The sequence below is a fragment of the Thamnophis sirtalis genome, unplaced genomic scaffold, assembly GCF_051295495.1.
Source record: "Thamnophis sirtalis isolate CommonGarterSnake01/CBP01778 unplaced genomic scaffold, rThaSir2_p1.2 scaffold_2, whole genome shotgun sequence".
Classification (NCBI taxonomy): domain Eukaryota; kingdom Metazoa; phylum Chordata; class Lepidosauria; order Squamata; family Natricidae; genus Thamnophis; species Thamnophis sirtalis.
The window spans coordinates 54288976-54305844 of NW_028261382.1; the positions used below are offsets into that span (position 1 = coordinate 54288976).

At 44.8% G+C, this 16869-nt stretch overlaps 1 protein-coding gene across 4 annotated transcripts in view; it reads left to right on the forward strand.

Moving 5' to 3' along the window:
• The window catches only part of LOC148048838 (merlin), a gene marked incomplete at its 5' end in the record, with an annotated part of 49580 nt that overhangs the window by 12149 nt on the left and 20562 nt on the right, over nt 1-16869 (forward strand). For 2 of the 4 annotated variants that reach the window (XM_087705610.1, XM_087705608.1), the window contains 5 exon segments: nt 5418-5540; nt 6423-6640; nt 8277-8382; nt 12856-12986; nt 15135-15294. In XM_087705610.1, the coding sequence (XP_087561736.1) occupies nt 5418-5540; nt 6423-6640; nt 8277-8382; nt 12856-12986; nt 15135-15294 (738 nt within the window). 4 annotated transcript variants of the gene reach the window in all.

The window sequence follows — 16869 nt, forward strand, 5'->3', positions numbered from 1 at the left end:
GCTCAATAGTAGTAACTGTGAGAGGGATCTTGGAGTCCTAGTGGGCAACCGTTTAAATAGGAGCCAGCCGTGTGCAGCAGCTGCCAAAAAAGCCAACACAGTTCTAGGCTGCATCAACAGAGGGATAGAACCAAGATCGCGTGAAGGGTTGATACCACTTTACAAGGCCTTGGTAAGGCCACACTTGGAATACGGCATTCAGTTTTGGTTGCCACGATGTAGAAAAGATGCTGAGACTCTAGAAAGGGTGCAGAGAAGAGCAACAAAGATGGTTAGGGGACTGGAGACTAAAACATATGAAGAACAGTTGCAGTCCTGAAAATTCTCTTCTTTCTCTTTCACACAATGATTTTTCTTTTTGATTGAAAAACAAAGCTAAAATATAAAGCTCTCCAAAAGGTAAAAGACCATTCATGGGAATTAACAAACAACAACATCCTCCAAAAACATTTACCACTTTATGAGGCCTTGGTAAGGCCACCCTTGGAATACGAGATCCAGTTTTGGTCGTTACGATGTAAAAAAAAAGATGTGGAGACTCTAGAAAGAGTGCAGAGAAGAGCAACAAAGAGGATTAGGGGACTGGAGGCTAAAACATATGAAGAACAGTTGCAGGAACTGGGTATGTCTAGTTTAATGAAAAAAAGGACTAGGGGAGACATGATACAGTCTTCCAATATCTCAGGGGCTGCCCCAAAGAAGAGGGAGTCAAGCTATTCTCCAAAGCAGCTGAGTGTAGAACAAGAAGCAATGGGTGGAAACTAATCAAGGAGAGAAGCAACTTAGAACTGAGGAGAAATTTCCTGACAGTGAGAACAATTAATCAGTGGAAAACTAGCCGAACACTAGAATTTGGGTCTGCTTTTGTCACCCTTGGTTTTCATACGCAGGTATCCCTCAAACGGAGGAGGAAATGCTCTCTTGACCAACCCTGGTTTCCTTCTTTCCTGCTGAATAGAATAGAATAGAATAGAATAGAATAAAGGGATAGAATAGAAACAGAATAGAACACAACAGGAATAGAATAGAAATAAAGTAGAATAGAATTATAATAGCAATAGAACAGATACAGAATAGAATAGAATAATAAAAGGAGTAGAATTCGAACAGAACTGGAATAGAATAGAAACAGAATAGAATCGAAAAAAGGAATAGAATAGAATAATGAAAAGGAATAAAATAGAAACAGAACAGAACAGAAATAGAACAGATATAGAATAGAATAATAAAAGGAATAGAATAGAAACAGAAACAGAATAGAACAGGAATAGAATAGAAATAGAACAGAACAGAACAGAAATAGAACAGATACAGAATAGAATAGCATAGAATAACAGAGTTGGAGGGGACCTTGGAGGTCTTCTAGTCCAACCCCCTGCCTAGGCAGGAAACCCTATTCCATTCCAGACAAATGGTTATCCAACCTCTTCTTAAAGACTTCCAGTGTTGGGGCATTCACAACTTCTGGAGGCAACTTCTGTTCCACTGGTTAATTGTTCTAACTGTCAGGAAATTTCTCCTGAGTTCTAGGTTGCTGCTCTCCTTGATTAGTTTCCACCCATTGCTTCTTGTCCCTTTGTCTTGTCTCTTTGCTGACACGTCCCTTCCACCTGCTTTCGGGCTAAAGGTTTTGAGTATATGCGTTTGCGTCCAGGCAAGCATGTGCTACAGTGTGCTCTCTAAATGGGTCTCCTCTTTCTGTTACTCTTCTCCAGATTTTGGAGTGTGTGTGTGTGTGTGTGTGTGTGTGAGCGGCAGGGAATCAGTTACCAGGAAAACGGGACCGAGAAGGAGGAGGAGGAGGAGGGAGGAGCTGTGCCCTCCTCTCTCCTAATTAAACCATAACGAACTGTGTGCCGATGTGCGGCTTGCATGCTGCCTGCATGCTAATGCGTGGCTTGGCCTCCTTTCTCCCATCTGGCCGACGCAGCGCATCGCAGTCTGCAGCAGGGAGCCAGGGAGTGCATCTCTGCAAATTGGATTGTATGAATCATGCGCGGAGAGCTTTCCTCGTGGCCGAAACCCATACAGCTAATCTGTAGGGTGACAAGCGGAATATTGATGGCCACTTCTGGATGCGCTGCTAGAGAGCGGGAAAAGAAGAGCCTCTTGGGTCAAGGGGGGTCCCCCCAAGCTGTGGGCTGCAGTCCACTAGCCGCCTGTGAAAGATTTGCCACTGGGCCCTGGAAATGGCCAGTGAGTGCGCGCACGTATGTATCCTCACAGCACACAGGCGGGCACACATGCTGCTTGCGAAAACGGAGCTGCACACGCTTCCCAGCCGCTTGCACGAACCATCCCTCCCGCCTCCGGCCAGTCCGCGAAGCCAAAAATGCTGGGGAACTCCGCATTGGGTTTTAGAGATGCCCCAAAAGGTTACAGAAGTCTTATATCCTGGATTTCCTTAGGCGAAGTCCTTAAACTCGTCTGGCCTGAGAACCTAACTCAGCAGGCACCGGTTAGGTCCTTCTAGCAGGTCTGATTGGGCTATAAAGGTAAAGCAATAGCAATAGCAGTTAGACTTATATACCGCTTCATAGGGCTTTCAGCCCTCTCTAAGCAGTTTACAGAGTCAGCATATTGCCCCCCAACAATCTGGGTCATCATTTGACCCACCTCAGAAGGATGGAAGGCTGAATCAACCCTGAGCCGGTGAGATTTGAACCGCTGAACTGCTGATAGCAGTCAGCTGAAGTGCCCTGCAGTACTGCACTCTACCCACTGCGCCACCTCGACTCTCTAAAGGTTCCCCTGGCACCTATGTGCTAGTCGTTCCCAACTCTAGGGGGCGCTGCTCATCTCTGTTTCAAAGCCGAAGAGCCAGCTCTGTCTGAAAATGTCTCCGTGGTCATGTGGCCGGCATGACTCAACGCCAAAGGCGCACGGAACGCTGTTCCCTTCCCACCAAAGGTGGTTCCTATTTTTCTACTTCCATTTTTTGGGGCGTGCTTTCAAATTGCTAGGCTGGCCGAAGAGTTGGGTTTAAACAATCCCTTTGATCAACTGTTGTAGGAGTTCAACTCCTTCAACGCCTGTTGTGAAAATCTTTTGTTCTACTTCCTATCGACAGAAGCAGGCTTCCTTCTTCTCAAAGACCATTGGGCGAGGTTCTTGCCAATAATTTGCTCCTCGTGAGACCTACCTTAAGTTCAAGGGAGGTTTGAAAGCATCCTCGGGGTTCATAATTGAGCCGCAAATTACCTGGGGTCAGAGTTGGCTTGCTGCCAGGGTTCCAAGGGATGCCCCCACAAGCTAAGCTTCAAAACAAAATCCAGTTATTTATTAGGAGCAACATGTCGGCACATACCCAAGCGAAGCCAGCTCTGACCCCACATAATTTACGGCCCAATTATGACATTGTTCCCACGCCTCCCACCCCCCGCAACAGTTTGTGTCATAAATCACATTCTCCAATGGAGCACTTTCCCGGGCTGTAGAGGTCGCTCCCCTCCGGCTGCTGCAGGTAACCTGGGAGACATCCTTGAGAAAGATATGCTTGGAATGTGCTGCTGTTTGTGGCTGCTGTGCTGCTTTGTCAGTGTCCCATCCCCCTTGCCTAGGGCAACCCGGGAGCAGGCCAGGGATGCTTTGCGAGTTGGCAAGCATCTTGATAACTTGTCTCGGGTGTCTTTGCCAGCCTGGCAACCTGATTGAAGATGAGCACAATTCTCCTTCCAGGATCCAATCTGAGTCGGTCCCTGGGATCAGAGGTTTAGTCTTCCGAGCTCTTGGATTCGTGCCAGAGCTCATCCTCAGATAGCTTCTCTTTCTTTCTCTCTCTCTCTCTCTCACCAGAATGATTTAATATGACTTAATAGCCGACCATTAACACCCTAATTAAAAAGCCACAACACAACCAAGCACCACATAAATACTACGCACCGAACAACTCAGTGCAGACATGCTGGAGAGGGAGAGAGAGAATGAGGATGGGCTTCAGCACCAGTCCGAAAGCTGGGAAGATTAAATCTCTTGATCCCTGCGATCGACTCAGATTGGACCTTGGAAGGAGGAGTGTGCTCATCTTGAGCCCAGGTTGCCAGGCTGGCAAGGACACCCGAGACAAAGCTCTTGAGATGCTTTCAAACCTCCCTTGAACTTAAGGTGGGTTTCGCGAGGAGCAAATTATTCGCCAAAGAACTCGGCCAATGGTCTTTGAGAAGAAGGAAGCCTGTTTTCTGTCGATAGGAAGCAGAACAAAAGCTTTGGGAACGAATGAATTTGGCAACGGCGCTGTTGGCTGGCTCCTCGGAAAGCCCCTGGAGATCCTCCCCCTCTTCGTGCCATGTTGCAAAGAAGGAAGAAGGCCTCTCAAATTCTTGAAAACATTGGACGCCCTGCAATTTTAACTCTTTTAACAAAAATACCGTATTTTTCGGAGTATAAGACGCACCTTTTCTTCCCCTAAAAGAGGGTGAAAATGTGGATGCGTCTTATACACTGAATGTAGCCCCACTCACCTACCGGCCCCAACCCTTTGGCCTCTGCCTCCCAGCCATTTACCTCTTTGCAGCAAACGGGGGCTTGCGGAGGCTTCGATAAACTATAGTAATCCCTGCAGCCTGAAACAACTGACGATCGGGAGAAATTGAAAGTGAAACTTGCTGTTTGCTCCACATGGCAAATTGCTGGGAGGCAGATTTTTTTCCCTTGTGCTAATCAGGCTGTTTACTGCAAGGAGGTAAGTCAACAACTATAAATGCCTATAGAATGTTCAAATTATTAGACTTATTTTTTTAAAGGCTGCTTTATTATTGTTCTAGACAACGACAAAATGAAGAAGCTTTTTAAAATAGCAGTAGACTTAGCAATAGCAGTAGACTTATATACCGCTTCATAGGGCTTTCAGCCCACTCTAAGCGGTTTACAGAGAGTCAGCATATTGCCCCCAACAATCTGGGTCCTCATTTTACCCACCTCGGAAGGATGGAAGGCTGAGTCAACCCTGAGCCGGTGAGATTTGAACCGCTGAACTGCTGATCTAGCAGTAGCCTGCAGTGCTGCATTTAACCACTGCGCCACCTTGGCTCTAAATAAATGCTTGATCTGAAGAGGCCCAGTGCGATTGTTTTAAAAAGTGCTATTCTTTTAGAATAACTATACTCCCAGAAAGTACATCAATTTTAACAGCATCTGTACAAGTGTAGTCTGAAATATAACACTACAAACGGTGTATATCATCGGTACTGTTTACTGCAAGGAGGCAAATTTCTGAGAAGCAGAGGCAGATATTTTTCCCTTGTTTTCCTCCTCAAAATCTAGGTGAGTCTTATACTTCGGAGCGTCTTATACTCCGAAAAATGCAGTCATCAAAAAAGTTGCTGCTATTACGGAGAAATGCTTCCCCTGTGGAAGCAAAAGAGGTAGCCATTTTTTAAAATTCTTCTTTCCCCACCCTATCGCTTGCTTCCTCCTAGATGGAGCGCCAGCGTTTAGCCCGAGAGAAACAGATGAGAGAGGAGGCTGAGCGCACGAGGGATGAGCTGGAGAGGAGACTTCTGCAGTTGAAAGAGGAGGCCACCATGGCGAATGAAGCTCTGGTAGGTCCTTCAGATGCTCTTCTACAGGTAGAAAGAACACGAGTGCCTCTCGGTGGAAGGAATGTTTCATCCAGGATAGTTGGTGGAGGTGCATTGCTCATCTGAGGCTCCATCACTGTTGTAACATCGAACGGTCCGTAAATGAACTGTTGTAAGTCCAGAACTACCGTGTTTCCCCCCAAAATAAGACCGGGCCTTAATTTTTGCTCGAAAAGTTGCATTAAGGCTTATTTTCCATTTAAGTCAGTGATGGCGAACCTGTGGCATGCGTGCCCGAGGTGGCACATAGAGCCCTCTCTATGGGCACACATGCCATCGCCGGCTGGTATTCGCGGGTCCTGGAGCGCTGGAAAATGGCCTGAAAATACCCCAAAAAATGCCCCCAAAACAGGCCGTTTGGGGGGCTGTTTTCAAGCCATTTTCAGACCAAAAAACCAGACATGCGCATGCCGAGTTTCCAGTGCTTCTGCACATGTGAAGACCAGTGGCTGGTGTGCATGCGCATGCCGGAAACACCAGGTGGCCGATGTATGCATGCACACCGGCCAGCTGGTTTTTGGGGTTTTGGCACTCCTGCGCATATGGACATGCATTCCAATGTGGGCACTCAGTGCCAAAATGTTGGCCATCACTGGTTTAGGTCTTATTTTTGGGGAAATACGGTACTGAACGCATCCATCTGGTTGGCTGGGTCTTATTTTTGGAGTGGGGCTCATATTATAAGCATCACGCTGGGGGTTATTTCCCAGTTGAGTCTTATTTTGAGGGAAAACAGAGTATCAATCTGCTAAACCTTTGGAACCCATTCACGGTTCCCCAGCTTTGGGGTTCATCCAAACGTCCATTTAAACTGTGTCTTAATTCTCCATCCTTCTCGCCCAGATGAGATCGGAGGAAACCGCCGACTTGCTAGCTGAAAAAGCTCAGATCACCGAAGAGGAAGCCAAGCTCCTGGCGCAAAAGGCCGCTGAGGCGGAGCAGGAAATGCAACGGATTAAAGCCACGGCGATACGGACGGAGGAAGAGAAGCGGTTGATGGAACAAAAGGTGTTGGAGGCTGAGATGCTGGCGCTGAAAATGGCGGAGGAGTCTGAACGAAGGTGGTACCCTAGGAGGAGCTTGGATCTGCTTGGTTTAACCCAGGGATCAGCAACCTGCAGCTCTGGAGCCGCATGTGGCTCTTTCATCCCTCTGCTGCGGCTCCCTGTCACCAGTCGAAACCACAATTGATAGGGCTTTCAGTTAGGACAGGTAGAGGAAAAAGGACGCCGTGCTAGGAAGAGACTCTATGGTGGGGGAACTGGGCTTCCGGTCAGCTCCGAAATTGAACGGGGGACTTCCAGTTAGGACTTTTGTGGCTCTTTCAGTGTTTAAGGTTGCTGACCCCTGGTTTAACCTCCCTGATATGCCCCCATGGGCTTCTTATGTAGGGGATACTTACTGGTCTGTTTAACTTCAGGGATGGCACAATCTACCCCGTTTCCTTAGAGCAGTATTTCTCAGCCTTGGCAGCTTGAAAACACGTGGAATTTCAACTCCCAGAATTCCCCAGCCAGCATGTAGCATTTATATAGTATTGCTTAGTTAGTATCCATGCCTATCACGAAGTGTTGTTTGTAATGTTTCAGGTTGCAGGGATTGCCATTGCCTATTGCCGCCTCCGTGCCCGTTTTTGGCCTCCGCATCTTGTTTTTGACATCTGCGCGGCCTGTTTTCTGCCTCCGTGTGCCCCATTTTCCACCCATTCTGATCCCCGCCTCCCAGAACAGGCGGAAAATGAGGCGCCCGGAGGCCGAAAACAGGGCATGCGGAGGCCAAAAATGGGGTGTTCTGAGGCGGCAATAGGCTATGGCAATCCCTGCAGCCTGAAACAGCTGATCCAACCAACAATCAGCTGCTTGTGCTAATCAGGCTGTGTTGAAACTGAAACTGAAACGGGCTGTTTGCTGCAAGGCAAGGGAAATTGCTGGGAGGCAGAGCCAGATTTTTCCCCCCTTGTGCTAATCAGGCTGTGCTGAAACTGAAACGGGCTGTTTGCTGTTTGCTGCTTGCTGCAAGGAGGCAAATTGCTGGGAAGCAGAGGCAGATTTTTTTCCCCTTGTGCTAATCAGCCTGTGCTGAAATTGAAATGAGCTGTTTTCTGTTTGCTGCAAGGAGGCAAATTGCTGGGAAGCAGAGGCAGATTTTTTCCCCCTTGTGCTAATCAGGCTGTGCTGAAATTGAAATGAGCTGTTTGCTGTTTGCTGCAAGGAGGCAAATTGCTGGGAAGCAGAGGCAGATTTTTTTCCCCTTGTGCTAATCAGGCTGTGCTGAAATTGAAATGAGCTGTTTGCTGTTTGCTGCAAGGAGGCAAATTGCTGGGAAGCAGAGGCAGATTTTTTCCCCCTTGTGCTAATCAGGCTGTGCTGAAACTGAAACGGGCTGTTGGCTGTTTGCTGCAAGGAGGCAAATTGCTGGGAAGCAGAGGCAGATTTTTCTTCTTGTTTTCCTCCCCAAAAGCGGGGTGTGCCTTATACTTTGGAGCGTCTTGTACTCTGAAAAATACGGTACTTTTCAAAATCAGCTACCAGAGAAAACAATACTCCCCCTTTGCTGGCTTTTTTTATGATATTGATAGGACGTGGACATCATTTAGCCTTCGGAGGGTTGACGCCTTGCCCCCCTTTCGTCTTTTTGGGGAGGATAAACACTGGTTTGGGTCTGACTGTGGATTCTTCTCTTCTTGACGGCCTGCAGGGCAAAGGAGGCCGATCAGCTGAAGAACGACCTGCAAGAATCTCGTGACTCTGAAAGGAGAGCCAAGCAGAAACTTCTAGAAATCACCAGCAAGTCATCCTACACCGTAAGGAAATTCTGAATTACTGCATTTTATTTTCCTATTGAGGACTCCACAGACTTTTCAGTCTTATGGATAAGCCTCCGGATCAGTGTTTCCCAACCTTGGCTACTTTAAGATGGGTGGACTTCCAATTCCCAGAATTCCCCAGCCAGCTACTTTAAAGTTCCCAAGCGTGAGAAACACTGTTTGAGATGAGTGGACTTTTAGTTCCCCAAAATTCTTAGCAGTGACCATGTTGGCTATGTTGGCTAAGAAATCCTGGGAGTTAAAGTCCACCCATCTTAAATAACAATAACACTTACGGTAGACTTATATACTGCTTCTCTGGCAGCGTTTCGATAAAGGTGGGTGCTTATCAGACTTATCGCGAAAGACTTTGGCAGACCTCTGTTAGACTCTTCACAAACTATTTGTGACTCATTACAGGCTGTGAATGAACCCACAGCTGTTGAAATAAAAAGAGAGGTTTTTTGGGGACTAAGCGTGTGCTTTTTACTGTCTCAAGAAGCCTAGCTCAGAACAGCAACGGACTTTAAAGAGGAGCAAAAAAAGACTCCCAAACACCCCAGTTTCCCGTCTTGAAAAGTATTGTATTTTATTAGCTCGGAGAGTCCCTCGTTGTGGAACGGTTTCGTGCTGCCTTTTGCAATTCTCACTCTCCGTTTTGTTCTGGCGCATGAATCATTCCGGGTCTCGCTTTAAACAGCCAGAGTGCGATCGCCCAGGGACTGCGTTCTCTCATAAAAGAACATCTCATCTGAGTAGGAGAGGAAAGATGAGTGCAAAAAGGGAAGGAGGGTAAAATAAAATTAAGAAAATGAAAAACAGTAAGAGTGCCGTAAAATTAATGTTCTTTGGTAACTGCTGGCAGGAGAGGGAGAGCTTCCCAGGGTGGAATTCCTGGGCCGAGAACATGTAAACAAAGTTTTTAAAAAAAATCTGGAAAAGCTTGTTAAAGAAAGGTATTTATTTATTCATTGATTCATTCAGAATCGCTCTTGCCTCCAGAGGTTTAGACTGGATTTGGCCATTTTTATCCACCCGCCGATTCCTCCCCACCAACCTGGGAGAGGCAGGTGGGGATGGTTTGAAGGGCGGTTGTGGATATTGTGGCAGAATGTAAGCGGTGCCGAGGGAAGCGGCCTTTCACAATTGACCGATGGGGATTTTGTCAGTGCCGATGGTGTTCAAAGGGGGCTCCAGAGGTTTGGGGATTGCATCCCAGATGCCTATTCCCATTGGCACTTCCTTTGCTTTCTTATTATTGTGGTTCTTTGCACTGTCCGCCAGATGTTTAGACTGGATTTGGCATTTTTGTCTACCTGTCAAGTCCTTCCCAAACTCTAACCTTAACCCCTCCCTCTCTAACTCTCTATCTCCATCTATCATATCCTTTATCTACCATCTATATCATCCATCTATTTATCTGTCTGTCTGTCTGTCTATCTATCATCTATCTATCTATCATCCATCTATATTTATCTCTGTCTGTCTTTCTGTTTATCTATCATCTATCATATTATTTATCTACCATCTATATCATCTATCTATTTGTCTGTCTGTCTGTCTGCCTGCCTGCCTGCCTGCCTGTCTACCTACCTATCTTCCTATCTATCTATCTATCTATCTATCTATCTATCTATCTATCTATCTATCTATCTATCTCCATCCATCCATCCATCCATCCATCCATCCATCCATCCATATCTATCATCTAGATTATCCATCTATATTTATCTCTGTCTGTCTGTCTGTCTGTCTATCTATCTCCATCCATCCATCCATCCATCCATATTTGTCATCTATATTATCCATCTATATTTATCTTTGTCTGTCTGTCTGTCTGTCTGTCTATCTATCATCCATCTATATTTATCTCTGTCTGTCTGCTTGCCTATCTGTCTTTCTATCTCCATATCTATCTATCTATCTATCTATCTATCTATCTATCTATCTATCTATCTATCTATCTATCTATCTATCATCTCCATCCATCCATCCATCCATCCATCCATATCTATCTATCATCTAGATTATCCATCTATATTTATCTCTGTCTGTCTGTTTGTCTGTCTGTCTGTCTATCTATCTCCATTCATCCATCCATCCATCCATCCATATCTATCATCTATATTATCCATCTATATTTATCTTTGTCTGTCTGTCTGTCTGTCTGTCTATCTATCTATCTATCTATCTCCATCCATCCATCCATCCATCCATATCTATGTATCATCTATATTATCCATCTATATTTATCTTTGTCTATCTGTCTAATCTATATCATCCATCTATTTGTCTCTCTGTCTACCTACCTACCTACCTACCATCTATATCATACATCTATTTCTCTCTATCTATCATCTACATCATCTATCTATGTATCTCTCTGTCCATCCATCCATCCATCCATCCATCTCTGTCTATCCATCTGTCCATCCGTCTGTTGATCATCTCAGTCTCTCTGTCCATCTATTCATCCATCTATCCATCTGTTGATCCTGTCTGTCTGTCTGTCTTGGGAGCTTGGTGACCCCCTTAAGATTGTCCTCCATTTCCCCATTTCATCTTCTCCGGGTGGACACGTTCATCCTGAAGGCTGATTTCCGACGATGGGTGTTGCCGATACGAAGATGTGTCTGACAGTGACAAAAAAAAACAACCCCAAACCCCAGCTAAGTCTTCCTGATCGAAAGGCGGAAGAGTTTTTCAAATGGGGGATCAAGCTCACTTCAATCAGGAGCCATCAAATGCTACACGCCCTTTGCCCCTCGCTTGCCCTCCATTTAATCAAGATTTTGAGGAGCCATTTATCAACTCCTGTTATGGGGAGGTGCGGGGAGATCTCTCTTGGTTAAATAAGATCTGTAAGCACTTTTACAGCTGTTTCCCAGCCCCTCCTGCTCTTACCATTCGTCCTCCGTGCTGCATCACCCTGAGCAAACGTTTAAACAAGCCGGGCCCAAAGTGGCTGGAATTTAATGGGTTTTTCCCCGCTTCCAGATTCCTCCCCCCCCCCCACAGCTCCATTTTAGCTGGCAGAGAGCTAGCAAAAGAAACTAAAAGCAAAACAAAAGGAGAAACGGGTTTTTTCCCTTTTGCATTTGAGCACGCAAGGAGGGACAGGAAAGGAGAAAAAGAAAGATGGAATAAAAAGGAAAAAGAGGGGAAGAGGGCAAGGAAGGAAAGAGGGCAAGGAAGAAGAAAGGAGAAGGAAAGAAAAAGAAGAGAAGGAAAAAGAAGGAAAGAGGGGAAGGAAGAAGAAAGGAGAAGGAAAAAGAAGAAAAGGGAAGGAAGAAGAAAGGAGAAGGGAAAAGAAAAGAAGGAAAAAGAAGAAAAGGGAAGGAAGAAGAAAGGAGAAGGGAAAAGAAGAGAAGGAAGGAAGAAGGAAAGAGGAAGGAAGAAGGAAAGAGGGGAAGGAAGAAGAAAGGAGAAGGGAAAAGAAGAGAAGGAAAGAAGAAGGAAAGAGGGGAAGAAAGAAGAAAGGAGAAGAAAAAAGAAGAGAAGGAAGGAAAAAAGGAATGAGGGGAAGGAAGAAGAAAGGAGAAGGAAAGAAAAAGAAGAGAAGGAAGGAAGAAGGAAAGAGGGGAAGGGAGAAGGAAAAAGGGGAAGGAAGAAGAAAGGAGAAGGGAAAAGAAGAGAAGGAAGGAAGAAGGAAAGAGGGGAAGGAAGAAGAAAGGAGAAGGAAAGAAAAAGAAGAGAAGGAAGGAAAAAGAAGGAACGAGGGGAAGGAAGAAGAAAGGAGAAGGGAAAAGAAGAGAAGGAAAATAGGGAAGGAAGGAAGGAGATTATAATGTGAGGGAGGGTCTGAGAGACGTCCTGCCTTAGCACTTGGCCCCCACATTTGCCCCCAATACAAGTGGAGCTGGCCACGCCCACCCAGGTCAAACACAACCCTGATGTGGCCCTCAATGAAACCGAGTTTGACACCCCCGCTCTGAGTCGCAGCTTCTTAGCAGCTTTCACAGAGCAAGCCCGGATGCGCCATTCACAGGGCCAGCCGCGGGGAGCAAATTGCTCTCCCCCCAATAGGTGAGCCAGCCACTTTCTCCAAAGGGGGTGTGAGCCAGCAGCTGACGTGCGATCTTCCCCTTGTGCGACAAATTGGCCGGGCGCGTTCCCTTGGCTTCCAAAAGCAGCTTTGCCTGCCGTAACAAGTCCTCCTTTGTCCAAGCTGTCAGGGAAATTTTGGCCTTTGTTCTAAGTACAGGGTACTTAGACAGCACATCTGTCCTTTGCCAGTTGGAAATGCTTCCATGTTGCTTTTTAAAAAAATAAACTTGTCTCCTTGATGGAAACTACCGTATTTTTCGGAGTATAAGACGCACCTAAAAGAAGGTGAAAATTTGGGTGCGTCTTATACACTGAATGTAGCCCCACCCACCCGCCGGCCCCAACCCTTTGGCCTCTGCCTCCTACACCCGGAGCTACAGATATTTGCCCCCTATGGTGATTAATCTCTTCTTTTGTCCTCAGCAGCCCATGAACGCCAGCACAACCGCCTTACCGGCTGACATGTCAGCGTTTGGCGTAATTAGCGAAAGCCTCTCCTTCGACTTCAAGGATAACGACATGAAGAGGCTGTCCATGGAGATCGAGAAGGAGAAGTGAGTCCTCTTATTACTTCGTCCCAGGTGGGAAGGATGAAGGAAGGTTTCCACCCGTGTTCAGAGGGTATGCGGGAAGTTGAAAAGCCAAAGATTTGCAGAGCAGCTGCGTGACGAATCCCGCCTCTTGATTTTGATGTTAGCTTCAAATTATTGGCTTTCTCGGATCGTTTGTCCCTCTGCTCAGTCACTCACGCCTGGGTCATCTGGTGTTTGGACTACTGCAATGCGCTCCACATGGGGCTACCATGAGGCAGACAGACAGACAGAGAGAGATGACAAAAGATACATAGATGATGGATGGATAGATGGATTAGATGGATGGATGGATTAGATCTAGAGATGGATAGATGAATTAGATATAAAGATGGAAGATGGAATAGATAGATGGATAGGTAGGTAGGTAGGTAGGTAGGTAGGTAGGTAGGTAGGTAGGTAGATGATAGGTAGGTAGGTAGGTAGGTAGATTAGATAGATAGATAGATAGATAGATAGATAGATAGATAGATAGATAGATAGATGATAGATAGATAGATTAGAAATAAAGATGGATAGATGGATTAGATATAAAGATGGATGGGTAGATGGGATGGATGGATGGATAGATAGAGATAGATAGATAGATAGATAGATAGATAGATAGATAGATAGATAGATATAGATAGATGGATTAGATATAAAGATAGAGGGATGGATTAGATAAATGGATGGAAGGCTGGATGGAGAGAGAGGGGGATGATAGGTAGATGATAGATATTGATAGATGGTGGATGGATGGATTAGATAGCTGGATTGGATGGATGGATGAGATATAAAAATGATTAGATGGATAGGTGGATTAGATACAAAGAAGGATGGATGGATGGATGGATGGATGGATGGATGGATGGATATAGGAAGATGATAGATATTGATAGATGATGGATGGATGGATTAAATAGATGGATAGCTGATGGGTTAGATATAGATGGATAAGATATAAAGATGAATGGATTAGATGTGAAGATGGATGGTTGGATTAGATGGATGGATGGAGAGAGATGATAGGGAGATGATAGATATTGATAGATGATGGATGGATGGATTAAATAGATGGATAGCTGATGGATTAGATATAGATGGATAAGATATAAAGATAGATGGATAGATGGATTAGATATAGATAGATGGATTAGATATAAAGATGGATGGTTGGATTAGATGGATGGAGAGAGAGAGAGATGATAGGAAGATGATAGATACTGATAGATGATGAATGGATGGATTAAATAGATGGATAGCTGATGGATTAGATATAGATGGATAAGATATAAAGATAGATGGATAGATGGATTAGATATAGATAGATGGATTAGATATAAAGATGGATGGTTGGATTAGATGGATGGAGAGAGAGAGAGATGATAGGAAGATGATAGATACTGATAGATGATGGATGGATGATGGAAGGATGGATGGATGGAGAGAGAGAGATGATAGGAAGATGATAGATACTGATAGATGATGGATGGATGGATTAAATAGATGGATAGCTGATGGATTAGATATAGATGGATAAGATATAAAGATGAATGGATAGATGTATTAGATATAAAGATGGATGGTTGGATTAGATGGATGGAGAGAGAGAGACAGATGATAGGAAAGATGATAGATATTGATAGATGATGAATGGATGGAGGGGTGAGTTCTGATATTTCACATCCTAGAATTTGGCATTCAGGTATGTGGTAGAGCTGAAGATCTCCAGGGCCAATCGTCGTTTCCTGCCCATCACATCATTGGTTCCAATGCTCTCATTCTCAGCAGGTGAGAGACATGAGTGAACTGCTCCCGACCTTCACTAACCCTGTAAAGACACACACACATAAAACACCCTGTGGCTGACCATGGCTGATGTCCTCCTGTCTTACCCACCCCGTGTTGCTTTTAAGGCCATTGCCCAAAACAGACTTACAAAATAAATATTAAAAAATAAACTGGACAGCCGTTGGACTGGGATGGTAGAAGGCGGGTGCCTTGAGCAGGGGGTTGGACTAGGAGACCTCCAGAGGTCCCCTTCCAGCCCTTGGATTCTACCTCTGCCGCCTAGTTTTATCAAAGTCCTGCAAAAATCACTTCACGGCGGTTCCTTTGCCCTCTGCCCAGGGTGGAATACATGGAGAAGAGCAAGCATCTCCAGGAGCAGCTGAATGAGCTGAAGACCGAGATCGAAGCTCTGAAGCTGAAGGAGAGAGAGACCACCATGGACATCCTGCACAGCGAGAACCACGACCGGGGGAATAGCAAGCACAACACCATTAAGAAGGTAACGGCTCACCTGGCTCTTTCGAAATGCCCAATCACCGTACTGCCACACTCCTCCCAACGGCCGGTGAGATCCCACAGGGTTGGCCTCCTTCAGATGCCGTCAGCCAGACAATGTCGGCTGGCGGCTCCCCGGAGGAGAGCCTTCTCTGTGGCGGCCCCGACCCTTTGGAACGAGCTACCCCCAGAAATCTGGACCTCACCCACTCTCATGGCCTTCAGAAAAGCTGTCAAGACTTGGCTTTTTCGGCAGGCCTGGGGCTGTTGACCTCACTGTTGAGGTCCAGCCCCGACTGAAATGAATGTATCTGTGTTCTTTTTAACTTGTCTTATTTTATTTTTATTTTCTTTTACTTTTCTTTCTTTCCTCTGTCTGTAAGCCGCCCGGAGTCCTTCCAGGATTGGGCGGTTCTATAAATAAAATTAAACTTGCAAACTTGCAAACTAGCCTTTTCCGATGTGGTGTCCCCAAGCTGGGTAGGAAAACCCCTTTCAGGCTAGCTGGGAATTCTGAGGATTGCACGCAGGAAGGAGGATATTCCGCGACCCCCCCTTGGCAATTCTGACTAGCCTGGAGCTTTTCCATCATCCAGGCCAAGGTTGTCCCCAAAGGTGCTTTTTGCAAGAGGCCACTGGACTTTCTGGGTTTTTCTTTTTCCTTCCTTTAATTTCTTTTTTGTTGCATATTTAAAATTCTTTTGTAAACAGAATGCTGTCCGGTTTCCCCCCTTTAACATTTTCACATATATACATAATTCATTTTACGTTATATTTCCATTCCCCATTTTAGCCGTGTTGTTTTCTTCCCATGTTTCCCCAACTTTAAAAAAAAATTTTTTTTACATAAAACATTTCGTTTTCATCCCTTTAGAAATAAACCACATTTCTCATTTCCATCTATTTTCTATAAGTAACACATACCTTCAAATTCAGTATTGCATATAATCAACATTTTACTTAATAATTTGCACACTTAATAACATTAGTATAGCTCAATCACATCTTACTTAGCTACATACCATTATCATGATTAGCATATTTCAGTTAAAAAAAACGACAACACTGGTTCGGTGTATTTTAAAACCCTGGTGCCAGAAGCGTGTGTAATCAGGTTCCATGTCCTTTTGCCTCTTAACTTTCCTGTTTAGAATCATCATTCCGTTAGGAGCTCCCTCCTTCCCACCAAGATGAAATCATGTTTGCAATCTATCTATCTATCTATCTATCTATCTATCTATCTATCTATCTATCTATCTATCTATCTATCTATATCTATCTATCTATCTATCTATCTATCTATCTATCTATCTATCATCTATCTATCTATCTATCTATCATCTATCATCTATCATCTATCTATCTATCTATCTATCTATCTATCTATCTATCTATCTATCATCTATCTATCTATCTATCTATCTATATCTATATCTATATCTATCTATCTATCTATCTATCATCTATCTATCTATCTATCTATCATCTATCTATCTATCTATATCTCTATCTCTATATCTATCTATCTATCATCTATCTATCTATCTATCTATCTATCTATCTATCATCTATCTATCTA